Source organism: Bos indicus, chromosome 15 (assembly GCF_029378745.1).
Source record: "Bos indicus isolate NIAB-ARS_2022 breed Sahiwal x Tharparkar chromosome 15, NIAB-ARS_B.indTharparkar_mat_pri_1.0, whole genome shotgun sequence".
NCBI lineage: Eukaryota > Metazoa > Chordata > Mammalia > Artiodactyla > Bovidae > Bos > Bos indicus.
Genome location: NC_091774.1, coordinates 30,237,325 through 30,251,050, shown reverse-complemented (window position 1 = coordinate 30,251,050; position 13,726 = coordinate 30,237,325). Strand labels below are relative to the sequence as shown.

The window sequence follows — 13,726 nt, the reverse complement described above, 5'->3', positions numbered from 1 at the left end:
TGGAAACTAACACAACATTGTAAATCAACTACTCCAATAAAAATTTTAAAAAAGAAAAAGGAAATAGTGGCTGAGATTTTCTATGCTGATTTTTTTGTGGGGGGTTGGCGAGAAGGGGCTGCACTGCACAGCTTATGGGATTTTAGTTTCCCAAACAGGGAAACCCAGACACTTGGCAGCGAGAGCACAGAATCCTAACCACTGGACCACCAGGGAATTCCCAGTGGCTGAGATTTTCTAAAACTGATTAAAAACATCAAATGACAAAATCCATAAAACTCAAAAACCTTAAGCAAAAATATAAAGAAAACTACATGGGCACATTATAGTAAAACTGCTGGGATCCAAAGACAAAAAGGTGTTATAAGTAGTCAGAAAAAGAAACATTACCCTTAAAGGAGCAACATTACTCTCATTTTCCAACAGAAACAATAAAAGTCAAAAGGCAGTGTGATGATATTTTTAAAGTGTTGGAAAAAAAAAAAAAAAGTGTTGGAAGACAATGGGTTTAAATTGCATTGGTCCAATTTATGCACATTTTCCCCATAAATGCATACTATAGTACTACACAATCCATAGAGTTGGTTGAATTTGGATGTAAAACTGTAGATACAAAAACAAAAAACAAAAAAACTGTAGATGCAGAGGGCGCACTGTAGTTATATCTGGATATTCCAATACATAATGGGTTGGTGCCCCTAACTCCTGAATTGTTCAAGGGTTGACTGTACTATACTTAGAAAAAAATCTTTAAAAAATGAAAGATAAAAGATATTTTAAGTCAAAGAAAATTTAAGTGAATCCATTAATAGAAGATATACTAACACACCGTCCTCTTTCTCTCCCTCTGTTGCTCTAAAGGAAGTTATTTAGGCAGAAGGAAAAAGATTTCAGATGGAATGGTGGCAAAGCAGGAAGAAATGAAAATACTAGAGGATAAATACATGGAAATTTAAATGTCCTTGAAGTGTTAAGAGGCCCTGATTCCAAGTGGACTCTAATGATCACGAGTCAAAGGTATATGTTGGAATCCCGAGGATAACTGTTAAAAGAATATAAGGAGTGAAATGGTATAATAAAAACTATTTTACTCCCAAAGAAAGAAACTAGGGGGGGGAAAAATGAGCAAAGACAGGAAAAATGGGGGAAAGGGTAAGGAACAAATATTTTAAAACAAAAATGCTAGACTGGATTTAAGGGGGAAAAAAGCCAGCAAGTATATCTATATATACTGCTTACGAGAAACATACCTTCAAACATCCCTTCAGCAGGAAAGTTGAAAGTAAAAGGATGGAAAAAGTTCAAGCAAACACTAAAAGAGAGCTGAGTCCAGGGGTTAGGACTCTGATACAGACATTTTAATATAAGTCAAATTCCATGGGGTCACAAAGAGTCGGCCAGGACTTAAGCAACTGAACAATAACGATAAAGCAGACTAAAGCTGGTTAGAAGTGCAATCAGAGAGTAAACGGAGTAACAAGAACAATGATTATTTAGTCAATAACTCTACATTTCTATGTACCCTAAGTACACAGACTAAATACACATACAAATGGACAGAAATAAGCAGAAAAAAGAGAGATCCACAATTATAGGTGGAGTTATTAACATAACGCCTCTTAGTATTCGACATAACACGTAAATTAAAAAAAAAATCAGCAAGGAAATAGTACATTTGAATACAATTAACAAACTTGACATATACAGAATGTTGTGCCCAACAACTGCAGAATATTCCTTTTTATAAAATGAAAGTGGTATAACACATATGGAATTTATCATAAACTAGTCAATAAGGAAGGTCCCACAAGTAGTACAAATTTAAATCACAGGGTATGGTTTCTGACCACACTGGAAGGAAGCTAGAATGCAGGAACAGAAAAATAACTAGAAAATCTTCCAATATTTGAAAATCAAGGAACATATAAACAACTGATGAGTCAAAGAAGAAATCACAAAGGGAAAATCATCATATAATTTGAAGTGAATGATAAAGAAAACATGACATATCAAAATCTGCGGTTTACAGCTATAGCATCTGTTATGGACTCAATGTGCGTATCCTTCCCAAACTACTGTGTTGAGGCCCGAATCCCCAGTGTGGCTATATGTGAACATGGGGCATCTGAGGCAGAAACTAAGGCTGGATGAGGTCATGAGGATGGGCCCCAAGCCAACAGGATGGTGTCCTGATATGAGGAGACACCAGAGAGCCTGCTGTTGCTCTCTATACCTCTCCCTCGACACATGTATGAAGGAAGAGCCATGTGAGAACATAGTGAGAAGGTTATGCAAGCATGTAAGCCAGTAGGAGATCCCTCACCAGAAACCAAATGCGCTGACATCCTGATAGATCTTGGACTTCCAGTCGCCAGAACTATGAGAAAATTAAATTCTGCTGCTTAAGCTGCCCAGTCTGTATGCAGTACTTTGTTATGGCAGCCTGAGCATATTAACACAGCACCCAGCTCATGGAGCTAGATAAATAACAAGTAAAGCCTAAAGAAAGTTGGAAGAAAAAAATATAAGAGGAGAAAGCAATGAAACAAAAAGCAGATACTCAATGAGGATTCTGGGAAGATGGTAGAAGTTGTCTGATGTAACCATTTTGTAACTCCAGAGTCTGTTGAAGGCTTGTAACTGCCAGGTAAAGGTCAGGATGCTAAATTGCTATTAATTTCAGTTCTGAGCATAGTAGCAGCTATCCATTCCCAACCCTTGTCACAGGGCAGGCAGCTGTACAAATGTTCCTGGAGCAGCCTTCACGTAACATTCAGGAGTCAAGGTGGACAAAAAAGGACTCAGCCCCTCAAATGTTGGGAATCTGTGTTCTGATCATGGATTGCTGCTCCTGTTCTCAGAGGTGCTGACAAAGGGCAGGAGCAGCAGCCACTGCTGCTGCACCTCCCTGCACTGTTCTAAGTCCCTCTCACTCTGGCTGAAGTGACTTCCATGAGATTTAAAGGAAGATGTGGAGAAAAATCAAGAAAACCATGTGGAACAAAATGAAAGTATCAATAGAGACAGAAAAACCTAAGAAGAAACAAAAAAGAAATTCTAGACTGAAAAGTAAAGTGAAATAAAAAAAAAAATCACTAGAGGGATTCAAAGGTAGACTTGAGCAGCAAGGAGAAAGAATCAGTGAACTTGAACAGAGAACAACGGAAATTATCAAGGCTGAGGAATAAACAGAAAGAAAAAAAGACTGAAGAAAACCAGAGTCTAAGGGAGCTGTGGGACATGCCACCAAAGGACCAACATACACACGGTGGGAGCCCTAGAAGGAGAGAGAGAGAGAAGGGGCAGAGAGAACAGACCAAGAAACAAGGGCCCCAAACTTCCCAACTCAATGAAAGCAAATATCTGAGAAGTCCCACAAACTCCAAGCAAAAGGAACTCAGAAAGACTCACACTCTTAACAGACAAAGATACAGAAAGAAGCAAATCTTCAGACATGAGTGATCCTCAATGAGATTATGAGCAGACCTCTCATCGGAAACTTTAAAGGCCAGAAGACAGTCGGCTTATATATTCTAAATGCTAAAAGAAAAGAAGCTCTCAACCAAGAATCCTGCACAGGCTTACCTTATTCTACTGCACTTCACACACGGCACTTTGTTTTTTTTAAATAAATTGAAGACCTGTGGCAGCTCTGTATCAAGCCAGTCTATTAGCACCATTTTTCTAACAGCATTTTTCCACTTCATGTCTGTGTGCCACATTTTGGTAATTCTCAAGATATTTCAAGGTTTTTCATTATTATATTTGTTATAGTGATCTGTAATCAGTGATCTCTGGTATTACCATTGTAAAAAGATTATGACTTGCTGAAGGCTCAAGTGATGGTTAGAGTTTTTTAGTGATGAAACATTTTACATTAAGATGTGTGTGTGTGTGTGTGTGTGTGTATAGGACATAATGCAACTGCACATTTAACAGACTCCAGCATAGTGTAAACACAACATTTATATATACTGGGAAACCAAAACCAAAGAATTCAGGGTCTCACTTTATCCCAATATTCACCTTAATGCTGTGGTATGGAACCAAACCACAGCATCTCTTGAGGTATGCCTGTATCTGGTAAAACTGCTTCCAAAATTGAGGGAGAAATCAAGATATTTCCAAATAAACAAAAGCTGAGGGAATACATGACCACTAGACCTGCCGTGCAAGAAATGCCCAAGTCCTGCAGGGTGAAATGAAAAAACTAGACAGTAATTTCCAGCTGTATGGAGAAATAAAGACTTGCATAAAAGTAAATACACAGACAGTTATAAAAGCTAGTATCGTTGTAAGAGTGGTTTGTAACTGTACCTTTTTTTTCCTACATGATATAAGAGACCAATGCATTTAAAAGGAAAAAAATCCATAATTAACAGTATAAAAGCTAGTTTTACTGTAACTTTGGTTGGTAACCCCAAATCTCTTTTTCCGTGTAAATTTTAGGAAACTAATGCACTTAAAAGAACTAGATCATAATCTAGTTTAAAAGAACCAGGGGCACACAATATATAAAAATGTAATTTAGTGACTCAACAACCAAAGGGGTGTGGTGGAGCAGTAAAGGAGCAGAGTTTTTACATGCTACTGAAGTTAAGCTGATATAAATTCAAATTATACTGTTATAGCTTTGGGATGTTATGTATAATCCCTATGGTAAACACAAAGAAAGAATCTATAGAATATAGAAAAAGGAAATGAGAAAGGAACTGAAAACATTTCACCACACACACAAAAAAACTAAACAGAAAACAAAGTAATGCAGGAAATGAGGGACAAAGAAACTACAGGGAATACAGAAAACAAACAGCACAATGATAGAAGTCCCTCCATATCAGTAATTGCTTTAAATATAAATGAGCTAAACTCTCCAATCAAAAGACAGAGACTGGCAAATTGGATTAAAACACACGATCCAATGATATGCTATCTATAAGAGACTCATTTGAGACTCCATGACACAAACAGGCTGCAAGCCAAAGGATGGATTAAGTTATTCTGTGCAAATAGTAACCAAAGAGTTGTGGGGAGGAGGGAGCTATGCTAATATTCAGACACAATAGACTTTCAGTCAAAAAAGGTTACAAGAGACAAAGAACATTATATAAACTGGAAGATTTAACAATTATAAACATTTATACACCTGAGATCAGTCCTGGTTGTTCACTGGAAGGACTGATGTTGAAGCTGAAACTCCAATACTTTGGCCACCTGACGCAAAGAACTGACTCACTGGAAAAGACCCTGATGCTGGGAGGGATTGGGGCAGGAGGAGAAGGGGATGACAGAGGATGAGATGGCTGGATGGCATCACCGACTCAATGGACATGGGTTTGGGTGGACTCCGGGAGTTGGTGAAGGACAGGGAGGCCTGGTGTGCTGTGGATCATGGGGTTGCAAAGAGTCGGACACGACTGAGCTGAACTGATACACCTAATGACAGACCATCCAAATATCAATACATGAAGCAAAACCTGACAGACCTGAAGGGAGAAACAGACAGCTCTACAATAACTGGAGATGTCAACACCCCACTCATAATCATGGGCAGGACAACCAAATATAATATAAGTAAAGAAACAAAGGACTTAACACAGTAAACCAATTAGATGTAACAGACAAACACAAAAAGCTCTACTCAACAATAACAGCATACACGCTCTTCACATGTACAAACAGGACACCTTACAGATGGACAATATGTTAGGCCACAAACTAAGTCTCAATAGATTTTTTTAAATATCATACAAAATATTTTCTCTAATCACAATAGATAAAGTTACAAATCAATTTTAAAAAAAGTAACACTGAAAAGTCACAAAACTGTGGAAATTAAATGATACACTCCTGAATAACTGTGTAGCTGAAACCTACTGGTTTCTATTCTGTGAGCTCCATCTTACACCTGCAGTCCCATGTCTCCCCCTTCTCTGTGACTGGGCTTTAGCCTGCTCACAAGGAATATGCCCAAGCCAGGTAAGTTCCCCATCAACCTTTACCTTTGTTTCATCTGAAATGAAAACTGGAAGAATAGCTTCGGCTGACATAGGTGATTAATGGTCTGTGAGGAATAATGGCAAGAGATTTTCCCCCCAGCTCGCCTCACCGGGTTCCTATTGCTGCAGACGCACTTCTCCTTCAGGAGTCAGAGTCTATCTCTAGCTTTAGCCCCTTTACACTCCCTTGCTCCCCTTCCAGTGACGTGCAGTGCAGCTACAAGTGCCTCTGGATGGGTGTCTGCCCAATACTGCCTATATGTAAGTTTTCCACAATACACTCCTCGTTGTACCTTATTTTGTTTTTTTGGTCTCAAACTTCCTTTTCATTTTTTGTTGTTGGGAGAGGATGTTTGCTATGACCAGTGTGTTCCCTTGACAAACCTCTCTTAGCCTTTGCTCTGCTTCATTTTTACTCCAAGGCCAAACTTGCCTGTTACTGCAGATATCTCTTGACCTCCTGCTTCTGCATTCCTACTATGTACATATACACAGAGAAAATAATGGAAAGAAACAGTCCAATACATGATAATTTTTAAATAATAGAAATACAGGTCGATTTTTATTTTCTTCTTTACAACCCTCTGGGTTTTCTAAATTTCCTATAAACAAGTTGTTTGAAAGTATCAACTCTACTGTATGAAATACAGTTTTAGTAAACTTACCTGGCAGCCAGAGAATAAATGGCATTGGCAGATGCGGAAGGTTTGATTTTGGGATGCTCACACTCTGCACCTGCTAATGGGCTGCTATTCATATTCTGGAAAGAAAAGAGTTTTAAAAAAAAAAACAATGTTCTTAATATAGCTAAGCATCTCCTCTTATTTAATCTATTCAAAATAACAAGAACAGTCATATAGACAGAGACCTCATCCTCAATGCCATGCTTTGGGCTTATTATATGTGACAAAAGTACAGTTGAAGGCTCAAATATAAGGGTTAGGGAGGACAGATCTAAAAATGAGGCAAGGAAATGGGAATTGTTTGTTTTAATTCTAGAAAGATTTGAGGAAACTAGCTGTCTGCACAAATATCATTCTAGCTTTAAAAATCTACATATTTTTCTATATTGATGCCACTGAAAGTCAAACCTAATCCACTCTCACTAATTAAGACTGCCTATCCCACAAATGCCACTTAAATGCTAAGTTACCTTCCCCCTTCCCTTTCAACCAAGAAATACATAGTTCATTTAAGGACCACAGCATTTCTCAACTTTACCCTCCAGTTCCATCTTCTTCTTGGGTTTCTAACTAGCCACTGTCCAATTCTTCCTTTAATGGCTTGTGTCAAATTCAACATATCTATCCCTAGTTAGCCAGGTTAAAAACCTCTGGGGTGTGTGCATATGTGTATATATGTATATGCGACCTCTCATCCTTTTTTCCACCGACCAACTGCTTTCAAGACTCACTGGGTCTTTGTTTCATGCTCCCTAAAGTCTCTATCTAATCAGGCTCCCCCTTCTGCTCCTGGACCAGGAGTCTCCCTCTCATTTACCCTGTACCAGCTATGTGGAACCCCTCTGTGGTTACAACCACAGACTCTCCCAAACTCATCTGCTTTCCCTCCATCCCCTGTTACTCCAAATCTTTGCTGAGAAATGTATGTCGCCCCTTCATGTGCCTCCCCATCCCAACTCCAGCTTTCTCTACACGGTTTCCACCCAAAACTCCACAGCATTCATCAGTATGAAACACCTTTTATATTTTATAGTTTACCCTGTTTATTTTTCATCCTTCCTCCAGTTGAATGTAAATTTTTTGAGGGCAAGATTTCTTGCTGAGCGCATAAAGAACCAACAAAAGAAGGAATACACCGCTCCCACCCCCGGTTCTATCCCGTATCTCCTGCTTATCCAAAGGACTGCTAACCTGTCTTTTTTCCATCCATTCTCTTTCTAATCCATTCTGCATACTATTCCTAGATTCCTCTCTTTAAGCCATCATTTTGGTCACATTACTGCACTAATTTAATCTTCATGTACTCTTCATTTATACCAAATAAATTCCAATTCTTCTGGGAGAGTGTCCTCTAGTCTAGCAACAATGTTCATTTCTAGCCCCCTTTCCTACTCTGATACACAAAACTTCTCCTCTCAAATTAAACACTTCTTATTCCACAATACATCTTAAGCATTTCTGTCATTGTAGGTCTATCTTAAAACAGTATCCACTTTGGAAAGGATACTTCAAATTCAGATGCCACTCTTCTCATAAAGCCCTCATGACTGCTCTATCTGGAAATAATCTTTTCTTTCTCTAAAATTAAAGTGTTTTCTATTTATACAACTCATGGCAGAAATATGGTTATTGCATTAATAAACATATTAACAGATATATTTCTCGAAAATAGGGATGATATTATCTCTGAATCCAGTACAAAACATACCAAAGAACATTCCCCATCAATGTCATCCACAAATATTTGTTACTAAGATAAATAATTTCAAAATCAGGACTCACCATGGAGGTATCCAGATTGAATGTGCTTCCGAGCCTAGGCGTATCGGTTCTGGGTTCCATTTGTGAGGGCAATGAAAACGGAAGTGAATGCCGGTTGGTTAATTCTCTCCCTGTCCAGGGGTCACTAGGGTTTGGGGCAACTACTGGTACTTTGGGGATTGGCCGATGCAGCCATGATGCTTCTCCAATGCGGCCAGAGGGGACAGGGGGCAGTTTGTCTCTGGATGGACAGTCGCCTGGTGTACAAGGCAAGGGGCGTCTCTGAGGCCGGGTTTCTGCTCCACCAGAATACGGACGGTCTGGAGGGGGTGGCGGTGGAAGATCTCGAAGAGTGGGAGGTATTGGTAATGGTTTGTCCTTATGAAGAGAGCCAGAAGGAGCCTATGGAAGCATGATGGAAGTAATCAAATTCCACTAATCCACAAAAAAGAATCAGAGAAAACTATAGAAATGGATAATGCTTTACCTTCGAAGCAGTTCCAAGACCAGAAGCACTTGAAGGGATAGATATTCGCTGCTGTAGAAGGTCAAGTCGTGGTGGCACTGGGGGAAGGGAAGCTTGTGGGGCCATGGAGAATGGAGAAGGAGGTCGTTCCACCTAATACAAGTAAAAATTTCCTAATAGGTTATTCTTGTTTTGAGTAGGGGTAACTCTCAACTCCTAAAGATGTAAAGAAGTAGAATATGAACAGTGATTATACCAATGAGCCTGACTTTGGCTTACAGAAGTGCTTTCTGAATTATTTTTATGTTACCATAAGAGGGCGCTCTCAATCACAAAAGTACCATGGAGATACAAGCTACAAAGCTTGTATCTAGAAACTGCTGTGCTGTAAGAAGCTTCCAAGCTTACAATTTTAAAAAAACTTTACGATTTTACATCTCTTAATCTTCAGAAGAAGAAAAATCTTTTCAAGATTAAAAAAAGAAAGTCGTATTAAAAGAAAGGGATACACATTAATCTCTCAACAAATCATCTAGGAAAATAATGCTTAAGGAGCAGAATGAAGAAAAAAATCAAAGTAAATAAATTCTCCAGAGGTTATTATGATTCAAAGAAAAAAGAGAGATTTATAAGATAAAGTGATCAATGGTATTATTAAAAAGCATCTTGTGTTCTTCCAAAGAAATGTTATTTCGATTCAGTAATTAAAAGCAATGATTTTTTTTGTCAATTTGTATTCCAAAAATTGTGCCAAATCAAAACAAACAAATAAAATGTATAACCTTTTCCATTTCCCTGCCCACAGCAGGGTGATGAATAGCTGATAAGCTTGTCCAAGTAGGCTGTCAAGAGATATACGAGAATTTATACAAAATACTACTTTGCATTTGCATTTCCTGAAAGCAAAACAGATGGAAAACAGGCAAATATGTATTATAAGCACTTATGTAAAATGACAGAAAAACAACCATCTCCATAGTAAGTCCCATCATTAATGCCAGGAGGAGAATGAGGGAAAAGGCCTGCATTACAGGTTGCTTGCTCTGACTCACACCTAAGAACATGGCCTCCAAGGCAATGGAGCACGAGCAGCGCAGCACCTCAAGGGTTAAGAAAGTGAAAAGCCAAACTCACTCTCCCTCTACCACCAACATCTAGGCAGTCACTGCACCTTCCCTGGTGGCTCAGATGGTAAAGTCTCTGCCCATAATGTGGGCAGACCTGGGTTCAATCCCTCGGTCAGGAAGACTCCCTGGAGAAGGAAATAGCAACCCACTCCAGTATTCTTGCCTGGAAAATCCCATGGATGGAGGAGCCTGGCGGGCTACAGTCCATGGGGCTGCAAAGAATCGGACTGAGTGACTTCACTCTCTTTCTTGCACTGTATCTTTTTATTTTTCCACAAAAGACTGGCATATCTATATTTTCCTTTTCATTCTACTTACCAACCTCAGACCTAACTTATCAAAACCACCTTCTAACAATTCTCCCAACTTTCTAGTTTCTTATCTCACCAAATCATTTTGTTCACCATTACCAGCTTAATCATCCTTAAATCCTCACTAGCTCAAAAACCATCCACCAGTAACTCCTACTTTCCCATGTCATAAAATGTCACTTTCCTGCCTGGCTTTCACAAGTCTAATTTGGTCTCCCTAACCAATAGCGTTTTCTGTAATTCTCTATTTTGGAATTCCTACCTCCTTAACTTTCTTCAAGTTGTTTCTCAGTTTGGAAGGCCCTCTCTGCCTATTTTGATCCCCCCAACCATCCATCCCTCCTTCTCATCCCTAAAGGGCAGAGGGTTGAGCTAATCAATCATATTCTTCAATTCATGCCTCAATATCATAACCAATCCCTAAAATGTTCTTTTATCTCAACATATAATAAAGCTCAATAAAAGGATAAAAGTGCATATGAGGAAGAAATTACAAAAAAAAAAAAAGAGCATTCGCAAGACCTAAGGGATATAAATATCCATATAGAAAGTGTTCATTACATAGGTAGCCCAAAGAAAAGAAACCCATAACAAGCCAAACAACAACTCCCTTTTCAGGGAATCAAGGATAAAGACTACGGCTTCTGAGGACAGAGAGAAAGGAGGCATCAAAGAGCAAAAATATGCTAGAAACTAGAAGTCACTGAGGCTGTAACAATTCACAGAGGTAAAATTGTTTTTCAACCCAGTAAGTCTATATTTAGACAGTTTGAGGGCTGAATAAAGACATTTTTAAGATATCAGATGTCTTAAAAATTTCACCTCTCACCTTTTCACAGAATGCTATTTTGAGGGCATACTCTACTCAAACAAGGAAGTTAAAGCAAGAAACAGAAAAACATGGGCGTTACAAAATCCAACACAGAGAGAGGCAATGAAGTCCCATGATGATGGCGAAGAGAGACCTCAGGGCGACAGAAGGCAGCACACTCAGTGGAACACCAGTCCACACTGGTGCCAAAGCATGGCAGACTCTCATACACCAGTATACTACATTACACAACATCTCCTTTATTAATACATGCACAGAATTTACTCCACAGAAAATTACACCAAGAGGATGTTTAGTAGTGACAGGTACAAGTTGAAAACTAAGGAAATAAAAACAAATCAATTACTTCAGAAAAGTGCAAGGTTGTAAAACAAAGCAGAAGTAATCACATTATAGTATATTACTTGAAACAATAGGGAGCAAAAATCATTTAAACACTGAATACTGACTGAACCAAAAAACATTCCAATTAACTACAGTCGGAAGTTAGGGAGTAGGAAGGAAGAAGATAAGAGATTTAAATCCTTTCCTAAACACATAACTAATATCGAAAAATCAGGAGAAAGCAGTATAGCCTATGGCTAAGGAACAGCTTTAGGAATGGAAAAATCTGAATGGGACATGGAAGCTGGAGGAGATGGAAGCAGATAACTAACATTTTTAGCAATTCTTTTCAACTTTAAACAACAACAAAAAAACCATGTGTATTTATCACAAGGATATTTTTAAAAGTAGATTCACTGTTTTAAAAATAAATCAAAATTAAGCAACAAAACAACAAGCTACTGGGATGTGATGAAGCAGGTCCTCTCACAGTCGCACATACTTTAGGAGGGACCTTAGGGCAAAAAATACAGGGAATAAATTTTAATGTCTATCCAAAAAAAGTTACAGATATTTTTACTCCAATATTTATTCATACAAAGTAGATAATGAACTATAAGGTACAAAGAATAAGATGAAACACCCACATAGAACCTACCTTTCAGCTAAAAAAATGAAATATCATTGCTTTCTGAAATTCCCATATGCCCTACCACTAATTATATCCCTCTCCTCTCTCAAAGAGTTTAAATGGACATACTCTTATCTAGCAATCCGACTGTTAGAAATTCACCCTACAGACAGACTTGCAAAAGAACACCCATAAGGGTCAATTTCAAAAAATTTAAAATGTACTACTCAAATAGTCCAGATTTCCTCAACTATCCATATAGCATAGACACATTTATCAATTCCCGTTTCAATGTCTTTTTAATTCCCAAACATCCAAAGCAATTACTATGTGCTCACTCGTGAGTAGCCAATTACAAGAGGTGACTCTTGCCTTCTAGGAACTTACAATGGGAAATGATTATTTTTTGGTCACACAACATGGTGTGTGGGATCTCAGTTACCCATTCAGTCAGTCAGTCAGTCAGTTCAGTCGCTCAGTCTTGTCCAACTCTTTGTGACCCCATGAATCGCAGCACGCCAGGCTTCCCTGTCCATCACCAACTCCTGGAGTTCACTCAAACTCACGTCCATCGAGTCGGTGATGCTATCCAGCCATCTCATCCTCTGTCGTCCTCTTCTCCTCCTGCCCCCAATCCCTCCCAGCATCAGTCTTTTCCAGTGAGTCAACTCTTCGCATGAGGTGGCCAAAGTACTGGAGTTTCAGCTTTAACATCATTCCTTCCAAAGAAATCCCAGGGCTGATCTCCTTCAGAATGGACTGGCTGGATCTCCTTGCAGTCCAAGGGACTCTCAAGAGTCTTCTCCAACACCACAGTTCAAAAGCATAGATTCTTCAGCACTCAGCTTTCTTCACAGTCCAACTCTCACATCCATACATGACCACAGGAAAAACCATAGCCTTGACTAGATGGACCTTTGTTGGCAAAGTAATATCTCTGCTTTTCAACATGCTATCTAGGTTGGTCATAACTTTTCTTCCAAGGAGTAAGCGTCTTTTAATTTCATGGCTGCAGTCACCATCTGCAGTGATTTTGGAGCCCAAAAAAATAAAGTCTGACACTGTTTCCACTGTTTCCCCATCTATTTCCCATGAAGTGATGGGACCAGATGCCATGATCTTCGTTTTCTGAATGTTGAGCTTTAAGCCAACTTTTTCACTCTCTTCTTTCACTCTCATCAAGAGGCTTTTAGTTCCTCTTCACTTTCTGCCATAAGGGTGGTGTCATCTGCCTATCTGAGGTTATTGAGATTTCTCCCGGCAATCTTGATTCCAGCCTGTGCTTCTTCCAGCCCAACGTTTCTCATGATGTACTCTGCATCAGTTACTTAACAAGGGATCAAACCCAGCAGTGGAAGCAAGGAACTCTAATCACTGCCATGGAATTTCCAGGCATGGACTGCCATGTAATTTCCAAGAAATACTTTTAATAAATTATTACCAGGTGGTAAGTTCTATGGCAAACATTTCACAGTATCCCAAAAACACTTAGCCAGACCTAGATTATATTTGGGTAAATATGTGTGAGTTAGGGGTAGGAGAAGCAGGGTATAGTCTGGAAAGATTTCTCAGGATATGAAAACTGAGCTAAA

The 13,726-nt window shown here is 38.9% G+C and overlaps 1 protein-coding gene across 4 annotated transcripts in view; it reads right to left on the bottom strand.

Annotated features, from left to right (window-relative positions):
* The window catches only part of CBL (Cbl proto-oncogene), a 99,623-nt gene that overhangs the window by 13,730 nt on the left and 72,167 nt on the right, over positions 1-13,726 (bottom strand). For 3 of the 4 annotated variants that reach the window (XM_070803532.1, XM_070803534.1, XM_070803535.1), the window contains 4 exons: positions 9,692-9,751; positions 8,931-9,062; positions 8,465-8,845; positions 6,665-6,759 (listed from right to left, as the gene is read on the bottom strand). In XM_070803532.1, coding sequence (XP_070659633.1) covers positions 6,665-6,759; positions 8,465-8,845; positions 8,931-9,062; positions 9,692-9,751 — 668 coding nt within the window. The remainder of the gene's footprint in view (positions 1-6,664; positions 6,760-8,464; positions 8,846-8,930; positions 9,063-9,691; positions 9,752-13,726) is intronic. The other variant, XM_070803533.1, reaches the window with a different exon arrangement.